General features: G+C 43.2%; 1 protein-coding gene and 1 long non-coding RNA gene across 2 annotated transcripts in view; one reads left to right on the forward strand and one right to left on the reverse strand.

Moving 5' to 3' along the window:
• Positions 1-146: 146 nt before the first annotated feature.
• The window catches only part of LOC123025692 (fibronectin type III domain-containing protein 3B-like), a 246,434-nt gene continuing 222,663 nt past the window's right edge, over positions 147-23,917 (reverse strand). The window contains exons 10-19 of the mRNA XM_044434665.1: positions 20,173-20,311; positions 18,940-18,993; positions 14,833-14,957; positions 13,639-13,813; positions 8,828-8,914; positions 6,074-6,212; positions 3,991-4,062; positions 3,161-3,279; positions 2,459-2,564; positions 147-456 (exon numbers count right to left, since the gene is read on the reverse strand). Coding sequence (XP_044290600.1) covers positions 251-456; positions 2,459-2,564; positions 3,161-3,279; positions 3,991-4,062; positions 6,074-6,212; positions 8,828-8,914; positions 13,639-13,813; positions 14,833-14,957; positions 18,940-18,993; positions 20,173-20,311 — 1,222 coding nt within the window. The 3' untranslated portion in view covers positions 147-250. The remainder of the gene's footprint in view (positions 457-2,458; positions 2,565-3,160; positions 3,280-3,990; positions 4,063-6,073; positions 6,213-8,827; positions 8,915-13,638; positions 13,814-14,832; positions 14,958-18,939; positions 18,994-20,172; positions 20,312-23,917) is intronic.
• Positions 14,951-23,917, forward strand: part of LOC123025694 — a 32,551-nt gene continuing 23,584 nt past the window's right edge. The window contains exon 1 of the long non-coding RNA XR_006415152.1: positions 14,951-18,539. This is a non-coding gene — a long non-coding RNA (uncharacterized LOC123025694). The remainder of the gene's footprint in view (positions 18,540-23,917) is intronic.

Here is a 23,917-nt window from a genome sequence, read left to right on the forward strand (position 1 = left end):
CTTGTTCCAATGCCTGACTCTCACTGTTAGCTCCTGCCTCTTCCTCGTGAGTAGACATCTCTGTCGAGCTGTCAGGCATGACACTAACCTACATTTGCTCTCTCTCTCTTTCTCTGTGTGTGTGTGCGTGCACATGTGTGTGTGTGTGTGATGCCCCCTTGGGCTCTTTGGAAAGGAGGGAGGCAGGCAGACAGGCAGGCTTTAAATGCAGTAAACAAATTTGTAGTGCTCATGACACACTTATCTTATTCTAGAAGCAGGTTTGGATAAGCTCACTTACCCCTCCATCATTCAAAGCCCTCACTCTGAAGTGGTAGGTTGTCCCAGGGAGGAGGTTGCTGACGGTACACTCGAGGTCCGGACCATGGTACACCTCTGAAACAGCCTCTTCAGGCCCAGTCATTTCCACGCTGTAAGCTGAGATATGACAGCTGCTTTCTGACACAGGGGGAGCATCTGGGGAGAGACAGGACATTGCTGCTGTGCCTGATGCTACAAATGCACTTCATTTTTTGGGTATGTATCACACACGCTCTGCTAAGAGCAGCAGGTGAAGCAGACAGTCCAAGTCACTTCTCAAAAATGCACTTGCACTGTGTCATTGTGAACCACACATCCGTGTAACTTGCCACTTTCCTCAGAAAAGACACAAAAGTGGCATTTAACATGTATAATTTTGCTCAGTGCATCAGGAATGCTCAGTGTATACAGCTTGTATCCCGATATTTGTGCCTGTCTACTAAATTTAATATCGGAAGACACTCTCAGTTGTGTTTGCTATATCACACAAGTCTAAGCCTCATCACGCTGCTTCTAGGGTAATTCCTGCTGCAGGGGATAAACAAGGCAAATGGTTTGCCATACATTTTGATACTGAGGCAAGGGCTGGGATGCAGCTCAGCTGAACCCATCCCTCCACCATTGGCAAACTTCCTCTCATGCTCAGGCTGGTCTTAGAAAGCAAGCCAAGCCATGAGGAAGCCCACAAATGATCGCGGAATGAAGGATGTACAACGGGCAACTGAGCCCAGAGGATCCAACACATTCCCACCCTCAAAACAAATCCCGCACACATCCCTAACTGTAACCTGGTTCACATGACATAACAAACCCCCATGAGTCATCTGCATTTTCCATGGACAAGCCACTGTAAGAACATGTGGCTTGTTTCTGGTTGCTGATGCCCACAGTATCATTCAGGATGACTTCACTGTGGGCTTCTGGGAAGGCTAGAGGACCACCTGACAAGAACAACAGACCTCCCTGCTACTCCTTCGCTCTTGCTCACTCTTGCCACCTTCCTTCATCTCTTCGCATCAGGCGATTCCCTTTACATTTCTGCAATATCTCACTCCAAGTTATTGCCTTGCCGCAACCTTTCTGCATGCTTGCTGGTCTTGCTCACTACTCATTGTAAGTCATAGCAAGATGTGGCAACCAATCATGGAGGGAAGTTGCAAGCAGGAAGGGTGGGGTTGGGTGAGCTGAGAGCTGAAGAAAAGACTCTTTGCAAGTAGGTGTCCTTGTTTTGAGAGCAGGTGTGCTTACCTTAGAGTAACATGAAGCAGACTTTTTAAAAGTGGCTGCTAGCTAGCAATGTAAGTGGTGAAGCAGGTGAGAACAAAATGGACGTGCTTGGCTAAATATCGGAGAGGCAGACTTGTACAACAGCAAAAATTCCCTGAGAAAAAAGAGCTGTTGAATGTGTGACCGTGTTCATAAGGGCTCATACTCACAGCGGGGCTTAGCATTATGTGTGAACCTGCCCCAATACCTACATTCCTGGACTTGAAACATCTGCTCAGCTTTGTCAATTCTAAAGCTGCCTTGTAATGGTATATAATCTTTTTCATATGATTAGGGATGTAATGTTATACATGTATTAGGGAATGAGGCTCACTGTAATCAGTGGGAGTAAGTCTCAGTGAATTGGACATGTTTGGAATTGGACATGTTTGCAAGTAAACATCGGTAGGATTAAGATATCAAAGCTTTAAAAAAATTTTATCCAGCTAATTTTTCAAGCTAAACTGTTCTTGGAAGCTACAAAATATTCCATATAGAATTTGTTAGCTTTGATATGCAGATCAAAGTATCGCAGTAATAATTAGGAAAGGCAAATTATCCTAAAAGCCATAATGAATTCAATATCTCAACAATGATTTCAGAAATGAAGATGGAACCACATGTACACATCTTTATTTATTGCGATATTTACCCAAGCCGCCTCCCTTGAGGCATCTACCAAAGGCAATTTAGGGTGCAATTCTATGCCTGTTTAGACAGGAAAAGTTCCTACAATTTGCAGCATGTTGGATTCAACAGCATGCTGGCTGGGGAATAGAGAGAGTCAAAGACAGCCTCCGATATTTAGCCCCTTTCCCACTCTAAATATGCACAAGCTGGTGCCCATAGAGTAGTGCATTGCTGGAAACAAAAAGATTACAAGCAAAGTTACCCCACTGCAGCTGCACTTCTTTATGCTTTGGTTTCCCAACAACTCTGGGTGGTTGACACTGGCCCGGAGCAACGCTTAAAGTATGAACAAGTAAACTTTCAGAACACTAGAAAAAGAAAAACATGAGTTAGAAACATGAGTTAACGTACCCTATTTGGACATTCACATCAAGTGGTTAATATGAGGGGAGAAATGCCCACTGGCCCTGCTCCTTCTTTCTGTACATTTGGCCCTGGCACCTGACTCAGTGGCCATGCGCTCAAATCTCTGTTCAATAATTGGGTTGCATGACATTGTAAAATCCATTCCATCAACATGTTGTAGATTATCAGGAACTTTGTGCTCTGTTGTTTGCTCACTGACATGATCCGAGTAAGCATAATGATTGATTGAATGATTGAGTTATACGTGTATTTATAGGCTACCTATAACTGCCGAGGATTTATAGATTTTGGCCTTGAAGTTCCTATGCTCTATTTGTCCTGTTCACTTAAACATGCAAGGTAGAATGGTACGTGAACGGAGAATAAGAATCTGACTACACTTCTTCCATTTATATATGACATATAAAATATGAGTTCTGGCTCATATTTAATAATTATCCAGGAGCAGGAGGGATAATGCACAGCACAAGAAAAGCTTTTACAAAGTGGCGGGCAAGGAGAAGAAAAAGACACCTTTCACTGCCATAGCAAACCTTACCTGACTGTGTCCACCAGTGCTAATACAGCATGCCCGGAGCTTATACAAAGTGCCTGGCTTCAAGTATGTGCACATACATTCTGTAGCAGATCCTCTGTATGCCACTTCCCATTGATTTGCTGTAAGGTTAATTGGACTTGCTTCAGTGACTGATAAACAACAGCGCAGGACTAATAGACTTCATTATGCTACAGGCCTTCCAGCGATTAATGCCAACAGATGTGTTACGGGGAGAAGCGGCCAGAGACTTCTACCAAGAAGGCCAGCTGATCAGCTGAAATGACTTGCTTAAAGTAAGTTATCCATTAGAACTGTGGTTTTTCTTTGCTTGTTTGCTGGTTTGTTATTTTTCAGATATACAAGGCATTCTCTTTTTTCTGTGGGAGAGAGCTCAGCTTTTCCCAATGTGGTATCCTCCAGCTTGAAAAAGCATAGCTGACTGGGGGATTTTGGGAATTGAAGTTCAGTGCATGGTTGGAGAAAGCTGCCATAACTTAATCTAAAACACAAGTTTTGTGGTCCAACACAAATGATTTGGAAATATAAGAAACTGAATCAACTTCTGAAAATAATTGTTTATGGCTCCTTTGCAAAATGAACTGTATCATTGGCTTCCTGCATGTACAAATTTCACATTGCTATGCTCATTTATTCTAAAGCAAATAAATCCATAATCGAAGACCTCTTGGGGAATAAGGATCACTTGGTGATAAAATGCTAAATTATTTTGTATATTCTTGTTGGTTATGAAATTGTTCCTGCCACAATCTTTTCTCGTAAACAACTGTAATTATAGATAACTGTACCAAATATAAATTTGCTCAACTTACCTTCAGAGCTTCCTTCTGAAATCTCTAACAGATAATTCAGAATTTCCGAACCACCATTATCCTGAGGAGGCTCTGTTAAAAACAAACAAAAAATATGTCAGTAAATGGGGAGAAAACAGTTCTTTGCAAGTCAATACTGGACCATTCATTTATTATTCTTGTCAGCAACAAATTCTCTCAAACACTGGTATTGGTCCCTGATCCAAATAAAATCCACCAGATTCTGTTTCAGAAGCTTCACTTAGTTACCAAGGAAATTGACTGACATTTGACCAAGTTAGGCTTGCTGCCCCCATTTTCATAAGAAGATCTCATACAGACTTTTAATGGAATTAAGGGGATAGCTGGAGGAGACTCTTGTGAGTCCCTTGGACCGCAAGGCGATCAAACCAGTCAATCCTAGAGGAAATCAACCCTGACTGTTCTTTAGAAGGACAGATACTGAAGATGACGCTCAGATACTTTGGCCACCTAATGAGAAGGAAGGACTCCCTGGAGAAGAGCCTAATGCTGGGAACAATAGATGGCAAAAGAAGAAGAGGACGGCAGAGAATGAGGTGGCTGGATGGAGTCACTGAAGCAGTTGGTGTGAGCTTGCGTGGACTCCGGGGGATGGTGGAGGACAGGAAGGCCTGGAGGAGTGTTGTTCATGGGGTCATGATGGGTCGGACATGACTTCGCAACTAACAACAACAACAAGGAGAGAGCTATGTCCTTCTTTGCTCCTTCCCCTTCCTACCTTCTGTTTTACATTTTTATGGAGTCCTATATGCAAAAGTAAGTCTATAGCAACTGTTTTAACGCAATGCTTTATTGCTTTGGAAACTAGAAAGTTCCTGGTGTACCACCTTTTTACTATATGCGTGAGATAATGAAGACATCTGGAATTTCTATGCACATTTTTAGATGCTTCATTTAGGTTATTTGCCAATTCTGTGTCCCCACGACCTGCTGTTTGCTATTCCTGAAATGGCATCTCCTTTAACACACTGCTTAGGATGCATACAAATATAACTAAGGGTATTTAAAAGGTTTGGAAATGTGCAGACCTCAGTCCAATGGAGAATCTGTGGCAAAACTTTAAAGCTGCTGTTCAGCAAAGGTCCCCATCCAACCTGAAAAAGCTAGAGCAGTTTTGCCAGGAAAAATGGGAAAACACTGCAGGATCCAGATGTAAAAGTCTTACCCAAGAAGACTCAGCTTTAATTGTTACCAAAGGTGCTTCTCCCACGTGTTGCCATATTTATGCAACCAACTAGTGCTAACTTGTTTTTGTGTACTTAACTTTTGTGCCACACCAAATGTATTTTGCACCTTCACAGGGTTGAGCATTGTCTGCATCAAGTGGTAACTATGCCAGTTAAATCCATTTCCATTCCAGGTTGTAACAAAAAATCATGGAAAACCCAAAAGGAGAGTGAACATTTCTGCCAGGTACTGTACATGTGGTCCATTTATGCAGTGAAGATGGGACAAAGCAGATTCAAAAGTATGTCAGCTGCTGCATTTATGTTATGAAAGTTAACTCTATCGTCTTTTCTCCAAGGCCCAATTTCTTCCTTGGACCATTGTACTTGCTCCCCACCTGCTCCTGCCTGGTTCTCTTCATTGCTATCTCAGTGTCCAACCAGTCTGCAGAAGTAGACGCCAACACACAAAGTCATAGAATTCTTAAAAGGGCACAGAGAACATCCAGGGCGGCATCCAGCACGGCCCACAAGCAAGCAAGATCCAACACTATAGTACCAGGAAGCTAGCACTTTGTAAAGAAACCAGGAAGAGTGGAAACTCTGATTTCCAGAAGGAGGCAGGGCAGCAGAGCCTGGAGATGGGAATGCCACTGACCTACACCATTCTGGAAACAAGCATTTTCCAAAGTTGTTTTGGAATGGGCCAGTTCTCCTTGTGCTAACTGTACTTGCGACAGAAGCAAGGGAACTCATAGAGCTATAACAGCACTATTGGCTGCAGGCCAAAGAAACCAGTCCAGTATGTGCCTTCTTAGATGCCAAATAGCCCCTTGATTTTTAGGGTGTGAGATGCACAGCAACAGATGTTTTGCAAGATGGAAGAGGCCTCTTACCCCATTTCACGCTGAAGCCATGAGATGTGATCGGCCCTTTCACAACAGGTCTTGAGGGGGCGCCTGGCCTGTCAGGGCTTGTTGTGCAGACCAAGACATCACTAGGACTACTCTTCCCTTCTACATTGGAGGCAATTAGCTGGAACAAAATGAATGTGATGAGCTATAAGTCTGTCTGCCGAGCTGCACAGTACAGGAGTCTCTGAAGCAATTCACAGCTGAATCGCTCGAGAGAAAAAGTAATGTGCTTTGCATAAGGATACAGCTAGGTTTGATATTAGAGCCCACCAGGTCTCAGGGAATGCCTCAGCAGGCCTTGCCAAAGCCAGAAGCTGAAGCTGGATAGGCACAAACCCTATGAAGTTAATTAAACTGCAGAAAACTGGAGGATACTTCACAGTAATCCTGATTTCAGTGGACTTTTAGCATGTCTAAACTCCTCTGGATCACACCTTCTGCCTTGAAAAGCAATCAGTAGCAATTTTTTTGTAATCAGATGTTTAAATAACTGTGGAAATCTCAAGGAGCAGAGGTGCAATGAAGAGGGACAGTTAAGACTGCTGCAAATTGAGGGGAGCAGATGCAACATTACCAAACCCAGATTCCCCTGGCTAGTTGGAAGCTCTGAGGTGCAGTAGGGCGATACCGGTTTGTACACCTGCCCTGCCCTTTTCCTGCTGCACAGCACCAATGCAGCTATGCTAGAGGTGCCTAGCATGCTGGTTTCCTGCAAAGTGCATGTGGCTGGTGAAAAGCTTGGTATGGTTTTTCATGTGTCTTCACGATACGGTGTTGATCAACTCTAGTGTGAGCTTCATAGTGAATGAAGGAACAGCATGAGCAATGCCAACCTCGTGAGAGATTAATCACGCCGGGTAAACCTGGAGTGATTACGGAGAGATTGCTGAGAAGATGGAGGGTGTTATCCACTTAGCTACGTTGTTTGTAGTGGGCACATACATAAACACAGCACCTTGGCATAACTGATTGTTATGTTATGATTGTTAGATTGGTTTCTCTACAGTACCCCTGTAGGAAAAGCTATATTGCATGCAGTTATCACATCTGCTGTTGCGTGGATTTTAGAATAAGGAGGCAACAGAGGTCTGTAATTTGTCTCCTGTCCACTAAGCTCAAGGATTGGGTAATGCTGCATCCAACAATTTTCAGTAAAACCCACAATGGGCAATGCATATTTTAAGAATGAATTGCACTTCAATCTTTATTGAGCAATTAGGTAAAAACCAAGAAAAACAATGGAGTTGTTTTCCTGTTATCCACTTGACTATACACCTGAGTGTGCACACAAAACTATATTTCATACCAACTTAATCTTTGCATGCACAATCATGGATCGACCTGTCAAAAAAGTTAGGGTGCCACTGTGTGGCAATGAGCTAAAATTACATGTCAAGTGAAATCTGAACACTGAAAACAAGTCATATTTCACAGTCATATTGGAGCTATAATGAAATAGTATGTCAGTCAGAAGTGTGTAAATTTGCATGTGCAACATGAAGAGACTAAATAAATAGATAATTTAAAATCAGATGATAAATTAAGCAGAGGGTTAATTAATTGGCAAGAACCAATCTTAACTGGAGTTAATGACAGGTTTATTTTTTGAGCCTATTTTGGTCCTGCAGTGTTATGGTAACAGAGAATGAAAAGGAAAATATTAAAGATGCTCATCGCTTCTAACAATGCATGGAATTTTTCTGTTCAGCAGTTTGCTAATTATCTTACACCTGCTTCAGTATCACAAAATTGCACATACACTGAGACAGTAGAAATACAGTGATATATGCAAGTTTAGTTAATTAGGAATGCCATCCCATGCAGTGACCTGTAACCGACTGAACTCAAGAGGGTTACATGCAACCAATGGAAGGTGGGAGGAACATGATGCTAGGATTGCCTTTATGCTTTTTGCACCCTCTAAAACACTTAGACAGACAATTTTGGTCATTTAAATGAGGCTGAGGTTCTCCAGGCAGTGCCTTGCCCATTCCCCTAGTTCCCCAGACAGACTTTTGCTTTAAGAGCCCAACCAGTGCAGAAAGAACCACACCAGCTGTGATCGTGGAAGGACAACTTTCCAAGGTTGCTATCCCTGCTTCAATCTTGGAATATTTTTCCAAGGTTGGAGCTGGGACTCAGACCTTTCTTATGGACCTCCAGATAATGCCAGGGGGCAATAGGATTGCACACCAAGCAAATAATTGAGGAAAGCCCAAGTGCTGATCCGTCCTAAAAATAAGTACATGCTTGACGTGCCCCTTATGCATAGTTCTAATAAATCATGCTTCCCTACTGCGTTTGAATCTCTCATGCCAACAATGCTGTATTAAACTGTTGAGTTTAGACAGACAGAGTAATATTTGCAGTGGGTTTGCATTGTATAATTTCTGATATATTGGTTTTGTGTCAGCTGAATTTTTATTACTCATGCTGTTTGCAAAATCCCACAAATTAGACCATTTTCAGCAGATGTTTTATTTTTGTAAACATGTAACTTCAACAGTAATATTCTGTATCAGGCAATTAAGAATTCTCCCAAGAGAAACAGGCTAGATCCTTTTCCCAGTGATAAATGCTTACAGAAACTGCTTAGGGTGGAGCCACGCTTTGCAGCAATTTCATCTACTCCCCAAAATCGCTGCCCTGTTTTCTTGCCTCCTCCTCTCTCCTACTCAACAGTACATTCTCGCAATGGACTAGACTAGAGCATTAAAAATCGGGAAGACCACATACCCTGAATTTATATTGTGTGCTTCTTTTAAGGTTTTTCACAGTACAGGTCCGGTCTTCTCCAGTGTACTTTGGGTGAAACACACTATCCTAGGATGTAAAGTAAAAGGTAAGTTAAATAACAAACCAGAGCACTCTCAGTGGCATGGTGTACTCCAGCAACATGGATTGTTTCCCACAGACATAAAGCTGCTGTGGTGTTATGCCATTCATGGTTATCAATTTGCAGTCAAAGGGCAGCATCCAATATGGCTGCTGTACTCCCACTCATCCATTAAACCAGCAGGATCCACTGGGAGTTGGTGCATCTAAATGAACCATGGAAACGAGAATAAATGCTCTGATCAATAGAGGGACAGGTCAGCGGGGCTTCCCACTCTGCAGCCTTTGCTGATCTGCCTTGTTCATTTTCTGCCCTTTCCGTGATGATCAACCCTGTTCTGCTAGCAGTAGGTCCTGCTGGTACACGGACAGCATAGAAACATAGAAATATGGCTCATATTTTTATGAGTGGGTGGTGGCGGGACAACTCCAAGCACTCTTGGATAAAACTGATTATCTGGACCCATTTCAGTCTGGCTTCAGACCTGGGTACGGCACTTAATCTGCCTTGTATGTTGACCTGTGCAGGGAGAGAGACAGGGGGAGTGTGTCCCTGTTAGTTCTCCTGGACCTCTCAGTGGCTTTCGATCCCATCGACCATGGTATCCTTCTGAATAGGCTAGCGGGATTGGGAGTTAAAGGCACTGTGTGGCGGTGGTTCCGCTCCTATCTCAATGGCCGATTTCAGAAGGTGGTGCTGGGGGACTATGGCTCTGCGCCATGGCAGCTATGCCATGGAGTTCCGCAGGGGTCCATTTTGTCCCCCTTGCTATTCAACATCTACATGAAACCGCTGGGAGAGGTCATCAGGAGGTGTGGGCTGCGGAATCATCAGTACGCTGATGATACCCAGCTCTACCTCTCGTTTTCCACCAATCCAGGTGAGGCAGTGGCTGTACTGAACTGGTGCTTGGCCGAGGGAATGGGCTGGATGAGGGCCAATAAACTGAAGCTCAATCCAGACAAGACGGAGGTCCTGTTGGTGGGTGGTTTGGGCCTTGGGATGAGGAACTTGGGCCTTGTCCTAAATGGGGTTGCACTCCCTCTGAGGGACAGGGTTCACAGCTTAGGAGTGTTCCTTGACCCTGAGCTGTCTTTAGAAGCTCAGGTGACAGCGGTGGCGAGCAGTGCCTTCCTTCAGCTTCGGCTGATCCATCAGCTGCGTCCCTTCCTGGAGAACGACTGCCTGGCGACAGTGACACATGCGTTGGTGACTTCCCGATTAGATTTCTGTAATGCGCTCTAAGTGGGGCTACCCTTGAAGACAGTCTGGATACTTCAGTTGGTGCAGAATAGAGCTGCCAGGCTGCTGACGGGGACTGGGTGTTGTTCTCATATAACCCCAGCTCCGTCAGCTCCACTGGCTCCCGTATGAAGTCCAGGCCCAATTCAAGGTGTTGGTTATGACCTCTAAAGCTCTCAACAGCTTGGGACCTGGGTATCTAAAGGAACGCTTGCATCCATATATGCCCTCCCGCCCCTTGATATCAGCAACAGATGCCCTTCTCTGGGAACCTTCTGTGAATGATATTAGGAGGGTGAGTACCCGGAGGAGGGCTTTCTCTGCAGTGGCGCCCCATCTATGGAATGCGCTCCCCAGAGAGGTCTGCCTGGAGCTATCGTTATTTGTTTTTCAGCACCAGGCTAAGACCTTTTTATTTAAAACTCATTTTAATTATTAATTTATTTGTATTTATAGGATTTTAAATCTTTTAAGCTGAGATGCACCAGGTTTTAATATTTTTACTTGTATAATTGTTATTTTTATGTATTTTGTTTTTGTTGTGAGCCGCTCCAAGGCTTTGTTGCAATGGGGGTGGCATAAAAATGTTTTAAATAAATAAATAAACATTTTTCTCCTGCCAAATTTCTCCCAAATCTTCCTTGGTTCTGATTTACTTGACCCTGAAAAGAAAATGGTACTGGCCTAAAGGTGGAGCAGGAGAAAAGAATTAAATGCATCAACCTAATGCACTTAATTAGGTTGGTTACCAAATGCCAGACCAGAGATGAGTTTCCACTGTATGCCCTATTATAAAAAGAAAGGACTAAAAGGTTGAGGCTGGTTACTGAGAGCCTTAGAGCAAAAATGGTCACTGCCTATCAGGACTGCTCTGAATCCCTTATTTCTGAACTTGGGTGGCTCTCTTTCCACTGAAACTACCTCATGCTGAGAACAAACATCTGAGTATACAGTGCAATCCACAGCTGTGTGGACTGTGAGTGCTTAACACGGGGATATGTTCTGTCTGGGCTGCATACCCAGTGAGCCCATGCAGCTAGCTTTAAGGATGAACATTCACTGCAGAGATGTGGATCTTCAGGTCCAGGAGACAACACTGGCCATCTGGAATTCACCAGAAGGCCACAGTCCTTTCCCCTTGGCCCACCTTGTCTCCATTGCACACCAATCCTTTGGTGGTGGTTCAGTTTTTGTATATTTCCCCCCTCATTTTTGAAGCCTCTTCTAAGGCTTAATTACTAGCAGTAAAGGCTTTAAGCTAAAACATGCTGGTCTTCGGGGTAGTCCTGCCCCTGCTTCTTTTGCCTTTGGACCCACCTACCACTGCAATGTGGCCTCCAGAGTTTCTCTGAAACTGAATTTGGCCCTCAGAGAGAAAGAGATTTAACACTTCTGCATTTCTTTCATAAGCAAAAATGCTCCTCCTTCTGACAAGAGAAGAAAACTACAAGCAGGACAGAAAGCTTCCTTCTTTTAGAGAGATATTCTGCACTGAGCAGCATTTTACCTGTTCATCCAGGTGTGGAGAGCTTGAGAGAAGGATTGTTTATAAACAACTAGACTTCATTGCAAAGGCAAAGAAGCAATGAAGTAGAACTTCATGGGAAGAGGAAAGGACCTGGAATAAGAGTTGTGGAGCACTGCATATTTATGGGCCCACTATATGAGTTGTCACACTGATATGCAAGGACGTAGGACTGACTTAAGGCACCGTCATCCCAGCGCAATATGATGAGACAAGATGCCAAGAGCATAAACAGACACAAGCTGTGCAACAGAACTGCCTTTGTACCCCTATTTTAGTGTTACTTTTTATTTTTCTTTGCATCTTAAAGTTGTTAGAATGTTTTAATGTTGTATTATACATTTTTGCAATTTTAATATTTAATGGTTTTGTGATTTTAATATTTTGCATGCAACCTACTTAGAGTTTTTAATGATAATAAGCACTATGTAGCTAATAATAATAACACTGATTTTTACTGGCAATGCTGCCATTAGCAGACAGCTCCTGTCAGCTGCACAGAACCCATCTTGCTATGCAAGGCTGGGCTGAGAAGGAACACCTCTTCTATGCTCTTCCATCCTAATAGCCTTGCAGCCATTAAAGAATCAATGCTCCCAGCAAAGCTAGGTGTGGTTGTCTGAATGCAGTAAGTCAGAATAATGGGATTGCAACTGACTGGCCTAATTAGCAGGTCTCCTTCGCTCCACAACTCCACAACTGTTGGTGGACGCCACTGTGCACAGTGTACACAGCAGGCTACACAAGTTAGGGTGGCACATTCTGCACAGACAACAGGGACTGAAAGAAAAGCTGTCCAGAAAGTAAAAAAAAAATTCTAGGGAGTTTGAGTGCTCCGTTCTACTACAAGCTCTCATGGAAACTGAGGACACACAGGAATGCTTGGCAAATTTTTCACTTCTGGCACACCATGACTCGATTGCGCATACAGAGGACTGGAATGTGAATGCTATGGTCTGTGGGTGGGGGACTGAAATATTTTGGGCCCAATCCAATTATTATGTTTTTATGAGATCACAGCAAAATGTCACGTGCTGTAAATGTTTCATAAAATGCTGAAGTGTTGCATTTCAACCTGGCACATTTGATGAACAATACCTTCAAATATTAGGCATCTTGGGTTAAAGAATTAACTTAAGTCTTCATTTGCAATGGATTTAGGAAGCTCTTCCATAACAACTCTATACATGTTATGGAATGTCCTTGGTCAACCTGGATATTAAAGATGTGGATATTAAAGCAGTCACACAAGACCTACAGAAAAATGTTATGGTACACAACAGCAAGATGTTGCAGAGCGGCGATCTTTTGTTCATGATTCTGTCCAGCCAGCAATGTCCTCCTTCAAGAATACTCCATTCAATCCCACCGAACTCCATCAAGTGTTTGATGCCCACCACGCACCCAACAGTTAGTCAGTGTTCTGTAGTCACTGAGTATGTTATCTCTTCATTGGACTGTTTTGGGGTATTTCTCTCTTAGGGTTTTCCCCGTTACACTTTGATTTTTTTGTAATCAGGCCTTCTGATACTTCCCTCTCTTGCAAATGTGCATTCAGGGCTATTTCAGTTTGTGTGAAGATGATACCATCCTGTTTACATTATGATTCATACTCAGAGAGGAATTCACCACTAGTACATAGCATTGTGCAGAGGCTGCCATTAAAGCATTGTGTCTTGTGTTTGTGAGCTCCAAAGCCGACAAGGTGCCAATAAACGGCAGCGAGGCTTTGGCACTTCCGCCTTTTCCAGCCCCCTTCACAGGTGCTCCTCCTGAAAGAATTTGGCTTTGTCCTCTCTGCAGGACAGAAAGAAAAGGAGGACACTGCTCCATTTTGCCAAACATGTAGGGGAACAAATATGGGAGGAAGGTTGGGTGAACACTCTCTCAATTCCTGTTGGCAGCAGACCTTTCTGGACTGAATGGTATTAAGCCACAACTTACATTATCTTCCTCCTGAATCTCTAGCGTGTATGTAATCACTTCTTCCGGCGTGCAACCTTCTGCTCTATTCCATTGCAGGGTGACCCATGTGACTCCAGCACGTACAAGCCTTGGTGCGGAAGGGGTTTGTGGAATATTGCCTGCTGTGTAGCACACAACCTCTTCGCTAAAGCCACTGTGAAACAGCAAAGAGGAAAAGGGATTTTTCTTAGGCAAAGTTTGTGGAACGCAAGCAGCTGCTTTGCACAAGCCACTGTGGTGTGAGTCACAGCAAAATGGCTGGGATCAGATTACAAGATAACTCACGTGAAAGGGTTTTGAGTATGGGTTGTGTGTGGGCAGTTGCTGAAATGCAGGTCATCTCATTGTCTGAACCAGACAAGATAACAAACCATGGTGAACAACCTATAGACAGTAGGCTTTTGTGACATGCAGAGGTTGTATAACAAATACACCCCTCCATTTTGTTTACTGGACACACACTATATGTATTCTAAATTCATGCATAAAACTATAGTAAAAGCATGTTGGTCAAATATGGGATTTACAAGCTGCATTTCTAACTGGAAGCTTACTCAAAAGGCAACAAGCTGTGATGGGAAAACAAACAATTGACTTTTGTTTTTGAATGGGGAAAGGGATCATATTTTCTGGAAACTATCGGCTGAGATCCTCAGTTCTAAGGAATTTTTTTCCTGGGTATCCAGAAGAACAAGGAAACCAGAGAACCATCATGGTAAAAACTTCTATTTCTCTGATAAACCAGAACATTCCAAATCATGTTAGCTTCCAGTCCTGGGCATTCTGGCTGCCTTTCTGTCTGTCTGAACTACTTCTGTACTACTTTCCAAACCCTGTTTTCCTCAGTTGTTGTTTCTACATTGTTTGAAGCAAGTTGGTTGCTCTACAAAGTGCCTTCCTGGAAGTTTGACTCTGTTTTGTTTACGCTTTATAAACCTACTTTACTCCTAACTATATTTTTCTTAAATTCTCTTAAAGGCTGTGAATTTATTCCTGAAATCTCTGAAAATATAAGTCCCTCCCTGAAATGAAACTAGTAGGCATTTGATGATCATTGTGGGATACGGGTTGCAAAACCAGACAGGCACTTGGTTCAATCCTGCAGAAATCTTAACTGAGTTAGCTCTTAAAATAACAGCTCACTATTGAGCCATGATGTTATTCAGAACTTACCTAATGCCTATTTCATTCTGAGCTGCTAATCGGAATGTGTAAGCTGCAGCTGGGCAGAGCTTAGTCACCTTGTAATGTTTTTGGCTCCCAAAGTAACATTCTCTGAAAACATTGCTTCTTTTTCCCTGAAAGAAAATGGCACACAGATCATACAACTTCACAGACTTTCTCCAAAGCTTCAATGTATGTTCTTCTGTCCAGACTCCAGAGTCTCACTAATTGCTTATCTACATGATGAAATGCACAAATGCGCCATGCTTTCTGTTTGAAGTCTCCACGTGTTTTAAGCCGTGGACTTCAATGGAGTCATCAGTGTATTGAACCAACAGATGCCTTGAATTGAGCTTACAATTTGCACCTGGATTATTGGTGGGTCTGACAACAACAAGCAGAACACGACGCCTGGGGGCTCTTTGGAAATCTGCCATGAAGTATGCCATACGTATCTTCCTGTTTCACTCTGCTTTTGTCAGAATTTCTTTCTTTTAAAAAGAAAAAGGTTCTGTGTTTAAAGCTGGCAGATGGTTGAAAACCGTCCTTTTCTTTCAAGAGCCTCAAAAAGTTACCTTCACAGGGGCTTTGTACTGAAGTTGAAAAGCCAGACACGGAATGCCTTGGGTGATGACTAGGATCCATTTGGCCTCTCAAGCTTTATCTGTTTTTTCACCTGCCACATACCGTTCCACATTCACACATGCATGTACATTGGGTGGCTTTGGTCTTCTTCCACTTCATCAGTCCATCACACCATGATCCCTACCTCTTTTTGTAATTTTTTGCAATTATTCCTTTAAGGAAATGTCGGGAAATCCCTGAGGTTATATTTAATGGGTTGGATCCAGGCTCTGCCTTCTGCAAGAAGAAAGGTCCGTCCAAGAGAGAAAAGGCTGTACTTGAGGAAGGTCTCTCCTGCCCATTTTTGGAAGCCTACCTTGGAAGCCTACCTTCCCCCGCCATGCCACAGGTCTTCTTGGTGTGGCATTTTCAGGGTGGAGGGACTACTGTGGGAAGGAAGAGGCCGGGGGTGTACACGTTTGCCTATGCGGTTGATCCAGCATACATCAAGGTCCAACCCTATTTGCTCAGTGGGCTTTGTTTCACACTGCAAAATTTTGAGCAGCCGCAAAACAGCCAGGACTTGGCCAGAATGAAATTCTAGTGCCATAGCAATGTAAATCTCTTGTGACCTCTGGGGTAGAAATAGCAGAACGATTGTCAAAGTTGTGTGAATGGAAAAAGGCCATCTGCTCCTCTTTCCACACTGAAGCCCACAATCTCCTTCAACAAGATGCTAGCTTTTTGTACACAACAGCATGTACAGACCCAGACTGAACATTTGTGGCACTCAGAAGAGCTTTTGCAAAGCGCTTCCCAGCTTTTCCACATGGGCCATCACTGGTTTAATTACTTAAAAGAAGCAAAACCACACATGCACACACTTTTGCTATCCAAACTGGCATTTTATATTTTCAAAGCTAAGCTCAGGCTGGCTGCTATTTCAAATGTTTCACGGTCGATCATATTTCATGTTCCACTGGCAGTCACCTCAGAGGCTGGCTGATATTTCTAATTAACTAGGCATTAATTGCTTGGAAAGCTTCCTGCTCTCCTAGTAACAGACATTTCAGTAGCTGCTTTGGTTCTGGACAAGAACCTGAGACAAGCTAGCCTACAAGCCTTATAGGTGTCCTATTATTCTGTGCTCTTTGGGATAGTCTGTTCTCTTCTAAGTCTTTAATCATGTGGAAGGGGAATGTTTCCCAAGGAGTTTGCAATGCACATCCCACTTGTGGGAAATGGAAAACCAGTGAAGATAACTTATTAAGTTTAGGCTAATCCACTTTCTCCTATATCCATAAATTGCTAAACATTTATTACTTCTTAAAGATAGCGTAGCAGGGATTAGCAACTAGCCAATGGATAACAGTGCCCTGATCCTGCTTATAAAAACAAAGAGCAGCAGCATCTTTAGACCTTATTTGGATCGGAGAAGCAGGAAAGGATATGGGGGAGTTCTTAATACTTTTTCCCAGTTGCCGCTTCTCCATTCCAGATCACAGACCTGAACACGCATAACAAGCTGCTTTTCCTTTGCAGAGTTCCATGTGCATGTTTGCCTGAGAAAAATTTGGAGCTCCTCAGGGAATAGCAACTAGGTGGGGAAAGGGGCTAAACTGTACATGTACAGACAGAGCTGCTTCTCCATTTCAAATTCTTAGAGAAAGAGGGAATGAAGATGCTGCAGACGGACTCTCCTCTCCCACCGGACATCCGCCACCTATGTTGTGTGAGGGTGTGTGCACTGTGATGCCTGTTGCTGTTATTGGTCAGGCGCCTAGAAAGGATTTGTATCCTGAAATGTGAGGTATAAATAATTCACAAATTCTTCCTCCAAGAACAGTCATCTTTTCTTTAATTAAAAGACAAGCATCAGGAATTTCATACCTATTTGCCTATAAACCTTCGTAAGGTATGAATGAGCGCTGCTTCACAAAAACGCCTGCTAAGCAGGAGCTCATACAGAAGCAAAATTGAGCAAAAACTGTCACATTAAAAGGGGGAAGAGACACAAAGCTATGTGCCAATTGCTGCAAGAATATCCATCATGTCCCTGATTCCCACATTTAGAAATATTACTATACAGGGGGATTCAAGCCAGTTTCTTTCCCAATGCATTTGGAACAAAGTTTTGCTACAGTTTTATTGTACCCTTTCTACAGGGAGCTCAGGACAATGCATACAATTCTCTCTTCATGTCCAGATCCAGAAAGCACAGCACATGGCTTCCAAACAAACAAAGATATTAAATCAACTTTAAAACATGGCTTGATACTCGCACCTACTTACCTCAGTGAAAACTGCTAACTAGAATAATTATATAGTTCCTAACTATCTTTTTACTTGCAAATCAGCACTGGCTATACCAGAATGTATAGGTGGAGGAGTGACTCCCCCACGACTCCCCCATGGTAGGGGAGTCACTCCCCCACCTAATCCTCACTCCCCACTTCAAGTGGGCTAAAAATTCAAAACAAAAATGTCCACTGGAACCAGTCAAATCTCTGCTTCTCTTTTTAGCCCCTGCATGATGGAGGAAAGTGGCTGGGTGGGAAGGTGGAAACCTCCCTTAACAGCATGTGTCAGTCATGATCTGGACTGGGAGATGGTGTGCATATTTGAAAACTGGGGAAAAACCCTGCATATTTAATGTAGAATCTAATTTAGTCTGTAAGTGCTGGATTTGGATGTAATAGCAAACTAGTTAATGGTGACTTCACAGCTTGTTTTTCTGCTCATGCAGAGCAAGGAGTGAAGTAGCTGTGTAGAGGTGCAAGATGCTTCTTGAGCCAAGAGGCAGTTGTGTGAATGTGACCTGCATGTCATGAAGAAGAGTGAAATCCACCTAGCGCCACAGCTCCTAAAAGGCTTCTGTGCCTTTAATAGCAGTAATTGGCAGAGAGTCAGCACGAGACCAGTTCCTTTGATAGCTGTGCCAGCAGCCAAAGGTCTTCCAGCAATGCATACATGGAAAGACTTTTGGCATTTCAGCTTAATTTATACGTGAATATTTAAACTCTGGAGGTAGGCTTTCAAAAAACAAACAGCAGCTCAGGGGCACCTGACTTCCAAAGAAATGAAGGGCAGGTCAGCCTGCTATTGCAAAATACATTTCCAGGATGTGCTTATCTGTTTCATAATAAGGTACCGTGCCAGAAAAAGAAAGCCAGCAGGATCTGGCTTCCACAAATACTCTAATATAACCAATGCTTCATATATACATTTAGAAGATCAGTGAAATTTAGATGATGAAAAAGCAAATGCATATAGAGTAAGCCAAACAAAATCTAATTTGAACATCATTCTAGTTACCACCATTATGTCTGTCACACAACCAATGCTATGGTTTGATTTCTAGTGGTATCTTTTTGTTCCTGAACTGTATGGACGTGTAGGCAAAGACATTTCCGTAGTACAAAAATAAAACGTGAGGGAATCGTCATCATTTCATTCTCCTTTCATTCTTTCTCGATAGAACAGATATGTGGCAAAGTTGAACACAAACTTTAAGAAGTCCTTATTAGTATTATTATTATTACTGTTACTTACCTCGTCCCACTCTAAAAGATAGCTGGTGATTTTTGAACCATTGTCAATAGGGGCCTGCACATAAAAACAGAGCAGAAAGGTAGAAAAGAACTTGGCAAATTGTTTACAGAGAAATTTCCACAGCGGGAAGTTTAAATAGACAGAGCACCTGAAAAAACTGAATGGTCTTGTCTATGAGCTTCACATACACTTAATGGCCGCCACTTGGTGCTCTTCTTTGGAGTTTAAGGGTTCGGATTAAGACCCACCACTTCTTCTAAAACTAAACCCCAAATGAGTGGGAATGAGCTTCCTTTTGAAACAGAGCAGGTCAGCTGAATCCATGGAAAGGAAGTCCATCAATCTGCCAGATCCAGAAATGAGTGTTTTCACTTGCTTTCTGGGTTGAATTTTAGAAACACAAAAGCTACTTTGTGCAAGGGGCTGGGTCTGATGAACACAACAGAAGTTTGGTGAAAGGAAGAAAGATAGAAGACATAGTGGTGGGGGGGGGGGATGAAAAGGTTACATGTGGAAAATGTTCTCATTTTGGCATCCCCTTCCCCAGTAATTTCTGTGAATGAGGCAGAGTAATGGAAAAACCTCATCTGGAAGCTGAAAAAGGCCCCGAATGGATGTTTCTGATAAATGTTCATGAAGGAAGGTGCCAGCATGGTCTAGCATCCCAAAACTCTCTGGTACTGAAGAAGGATTCCAATGTCAATGGACCTCTTGCTGCCACCACCTTCAAACTCACTCATTCCCCTTTATTGTGAAAGGGATTCTGTAATTCATTCTTACACTTGGCACTTCAACTCCAATTTCTGTCAGAATTTTCAGGAAGTAGTTACTGAATGCACCAGAAACCATCTGGTCTGAGTCTCCTTTCTCAGAATCTACCCTGACCCTTCCCCTGAAAGATGTAAGAATAAGATTGATCAGGTCTTGGATTTCCTCTTTCTTCACTTCCTGAGCAACTGAGCAGGGAAGAGGGATGTACAGCATCATCTCTTAGTTGGATCAGCTGAAGCTGAAATGCAGCAGGATTTCTTATTCATTGCAAAGGAGGAGTTTGAAGAAGATGGGAAATTAAAGTGCAGAAGTTCTGGACCTTGCAGGAAACAGTTTCTCCTCACCTTAAATGTTACTTCAATATACTTGTTCAGATACATTAGAAACAGTGCACCAACAGATTTTAAAATGATAATATATACCGATCTTTCTCAGAGACATAAGGCTTTTATAGAGGCTTACCTTCCATTGCAAAGTCAGGGAATTTTTGGTCCTGTGTGAAGGTTTGGGTGGAAAGGGGCATTCCGGAGCACAGCTGTGAGTTGTGAAGCTTACTGGCTCTGAACAAGATCCTTTTACTGAATTGTACACTGCATATACCCTGCAATAGGAAACAAAACATGAAGAATATGTATCTGAATCTATCTGAAGAGCAGAAATCATTGCTCCGTGAGTCAAGCATATGATTGCTCATGGGAATTTCCTACTTACATATTTTAATGCATAGATGTTTCTGGAGCCCAGTGAATGACCTACGATCATTTTTGTAGTAGAGTTAGGACTCACAGGGCTGAAGTACCAGGGCTTTGTTATTAGCAAGGACAATGATAGCATTTAACACCCTATCCTCCATCTTCTCTGTTTGCTCTGTGCTTAGCTGCAATTCTCATAAAAGGTAAAGGTTTCCCCTTGACATTAAAGTCCAGTCATGTCTGCCTCTAGGGGGCAGTGCTCATCTCTGTTTCCTAGCTGAGGGAGCCAGCGTTTGTCTACAGACAGTCTCCGTGGTCATGGGGCCGGTATGACTAAACACCGAAGTGCACAGAACGCTGTTACCTGCCCACCGAAGTGGTACCTTTTTACCTACTTGCATTTGCATGCTTTCGAACTGCAAGGTTGGCAGGAGCTGGGACAGAGCAATTGGAACTCACCCCGTTGTGCAGATTTGAACCGGCAACCTTTTGATCAACCAGCCTAGCAGCACAGCGGTTCAAACCACTGCACCACCTGCATCAAGTCTCATAATATGGAGGAGATTGGGAAAAGATGCAGGTAAGTTATTCCTCTAGCATGAATCTCTTTCAAGGAAGCATCCAAAGATGAAGAGTCATAATGAAAATGTCTCTAATCCATCGCCCCCTGTTCTGTCTGCTTTTGATAGTGTAAGAACCCAAAGAAGGTCCTAAGGATGACACGAACACTTGGGCAGGTTCATGACACATTCTAGGTATCCAAGTCCTATGTTGCCTTGGCATTAAAACAGCAAACACCAGCACCTGTGCTCAGAAATACACTAGGAGCAGATGAGTCATTTCAAAACTAGTGAGATGCTCCATTTGTCCAGTCTGAGTTAGCAATCTAGCAGCTTGTAGTAGTTGTTGTTCTTGCTGTTTTTAACTAACAAGGCTGGGCTATCTTTGTCTACTGGAGACCCACTGGTGGTGCATCAACCAAAGACAAGACCGGATCCAACAGTACCTCCTAGGCAGTGAATATGATTTTGAATTCCCTCAATAAAATGCAGGGGTGGTCAGATTTGCTCAATGGAAGAACCACACCTGGTAAATGTCAGATGTTTGAGGGACGCAAGACATGAACAAATATTTATTTAATATGACCAAACAGACATTTCTGCAGATAAGACACAAACATTTACTTGCTACAAAGATTTACTTCCAAACCCTTCCCTGAGCCAAAGAATAACAAGACACCCAGTCAGCTTGCCTAGTAAGAAGAGGCTCTTTGCCAATTGTACGTTACAATTGTGCAATTGTGTTGCCCTTTAAAAAAGTAGTTCAGGACAGTGCACACGAACACTGAAGTGCCATTTTAACTTGCCAGTCCCAGCGCAGTCTGCCTTGGTCCACACCATTTCTCTAATGGACTGTGCAAAGCTGAAACCAAGAAAAGGTCTCATCACGGTAGTAGCACACGCTGTTCTGGCTCTAAACCAGACTTGCAGTTGTGCCCTTCCTGTGCACTTTCCTCGCTTCCATTGGCCCAGGCTGGTGTCTCGGTTGACCAATCACAGACAGCCCCACAGCTGGTTGAGGATTAGAGAATGGCGGCACCTTAGTTAGCATAGCTGCTTTGCTGGAAGGTGCTCCCATTCGCTTGTCTTCCATTAGTCATAAGCACATTGATGCATTTTGGCCCTTCTGCAAGCCACAAAATATACTCAGAGAGCAGCATGCTGCTTGTAAGCCTCAGTTTGGCTACCCTGATATAAAATCTGATTTTTGGTGACAGGAATTATATCTATTACCCCAGAATGTTTTCTGTCCTGGTTAAGGATACTGTTTCTGAGCTGGAAAATGATTCCAAAAAGAACTACCAGTTATCTCCTAACTGATGGCTAGTGAGAATGAGAACAGACGGAATCCATTTATGGACTCTCCCATCTGGAGGCTTGGCTTAGCAACACATGGACAGCATGTGCACAGTAGCAGCCAAAGCCCAAGAAGTATCAGTAGCATCTGCAGGAAACAATTCAAAGTAGACACACATGCCATGGAAAAGAGGGAAAGGTAACTGCCCCTATATAAAAGCCTCTACTCTAGGGGCATCAGACCCCTTTCAGAATTCCAGTTTGGAAAAACATTTGCAGCTTTATTCCTGCAGCTGAAAGGAGATGGAGCCAAAATACCACCCCACTTCATCTTAAAGCATTTACAGCCAGTGACAGCATTTTAGGAGAAGCCAGAGAGCCACCAAATGAGTGTCAGACGGGGAAAAGGGGACACATCCCTCTGGGCTGGGCTGGGCTTGCAGGCTGGGGGCTCAATACCGTGCCCAACTATGCCTGCCTTCCTAGGATGTATCCAGCCTTTGCAAAGGCAATCCTACAAGTCCGGGTTCAAAGGTACAAGTACAACATGTAGCACAAACTCGCAGATGGCAGGAAAGGAGAATTGTGACCTCGCCAGGCCATCCTTGGCAAGGGTGGAGCAATTATTCCTCACATTTAAAAAGCTGGAAGATGTGCACTCCAACACACAAGGGGGATGACTCAGCTTCCAAAGAGGAGGCTCCCCCAGAGCCATGTCAAGTCTAGACGAGTCCCTTGCCAGTACAGAGTTCAGTTAAATTTAGTTTGTTTTTCAAATGAATATGCTACTATTCTCATCCAAAAGTGCCCTCCTGCTGCCAGGGTGAACATCTTCAGAAGCTTCCCCCTGCTTGTGAGTTTCGGCTGTTTCCTTCCAGTAGTGTGGAAGGTATGAAGGTTTGTGCAATTCATTAGCAGCAACATTGCAAATACTATCCAATAGGCATGTGACATTCTCACATCTATACTGGAGCTCTAGACATGGAAACTCTGAAGATGTGGTTTCTTAAGACTAGCACTACCTTGGAACTGATACAGCAACGGGCAAAAGTGGTTAGCCAGGTCAAAACTTGCCTACAGTGTAACTAACTAAATGTTCGAAGGCAAACCACAGTCTCTCAGTCTCAGATCCTTCTCCGTTTCTGCATGATATGATATAATCCTATCCATAGGTGTGTTGTAATGACTGAGACAAAACATGTAAAGAACGTTGTACAAAGTAAGGCAACCTTAGCTCTGCAGAGCAGATCTGGCTCTCCAGTGCCATGCCTCTTCTTTCCCCCAACCTACAAGTATTTGGTGGCTTCCCAGCTTTTGGGCAGGTGCCTCCACTCCAGTTTTAAAAGGCTTAAATACTGACAAGTAAGACCTGTAAGCTTCAGCATGCTGCCAATTTTTGTTCCACCATTTTTGTCTTTGCCCCACCCCTTCACCTTTGGCTCCTCCCAACATTGCAGCGCAGTCCCTGAGAACTTCTCCAGACTGAGTTAGGCCCTTAGGTTGAAAGATGCTCCCCATCCTTCCTCTGACTTATTACATAGATGTTAAATATTGATGCAGTTGCTTTTTATGCTCAGCCTGTAAGTGTGAACACAGGCTATATTTTAATTTTCCCACAAAACAGTATAAAGTATATTTATAAAAATATAAATGGTCTTG

This window comes from Varanus komodoensis, unplaced genomic scaffold (assembly GCF_004798865.1).
Source record: "Varanus komodoensis strain SLA01 unplaced genomic scaffold, ASM479886v1 scaffold28, whole genome shotgun sequence".
Classification (NCBI taxonomy): domain Eukaryota; kingdom Metazoa; phylum Chordata; class Lepidosauria; order Squamata; family Varanidae; genus Varanus; species Varanus komodoensis.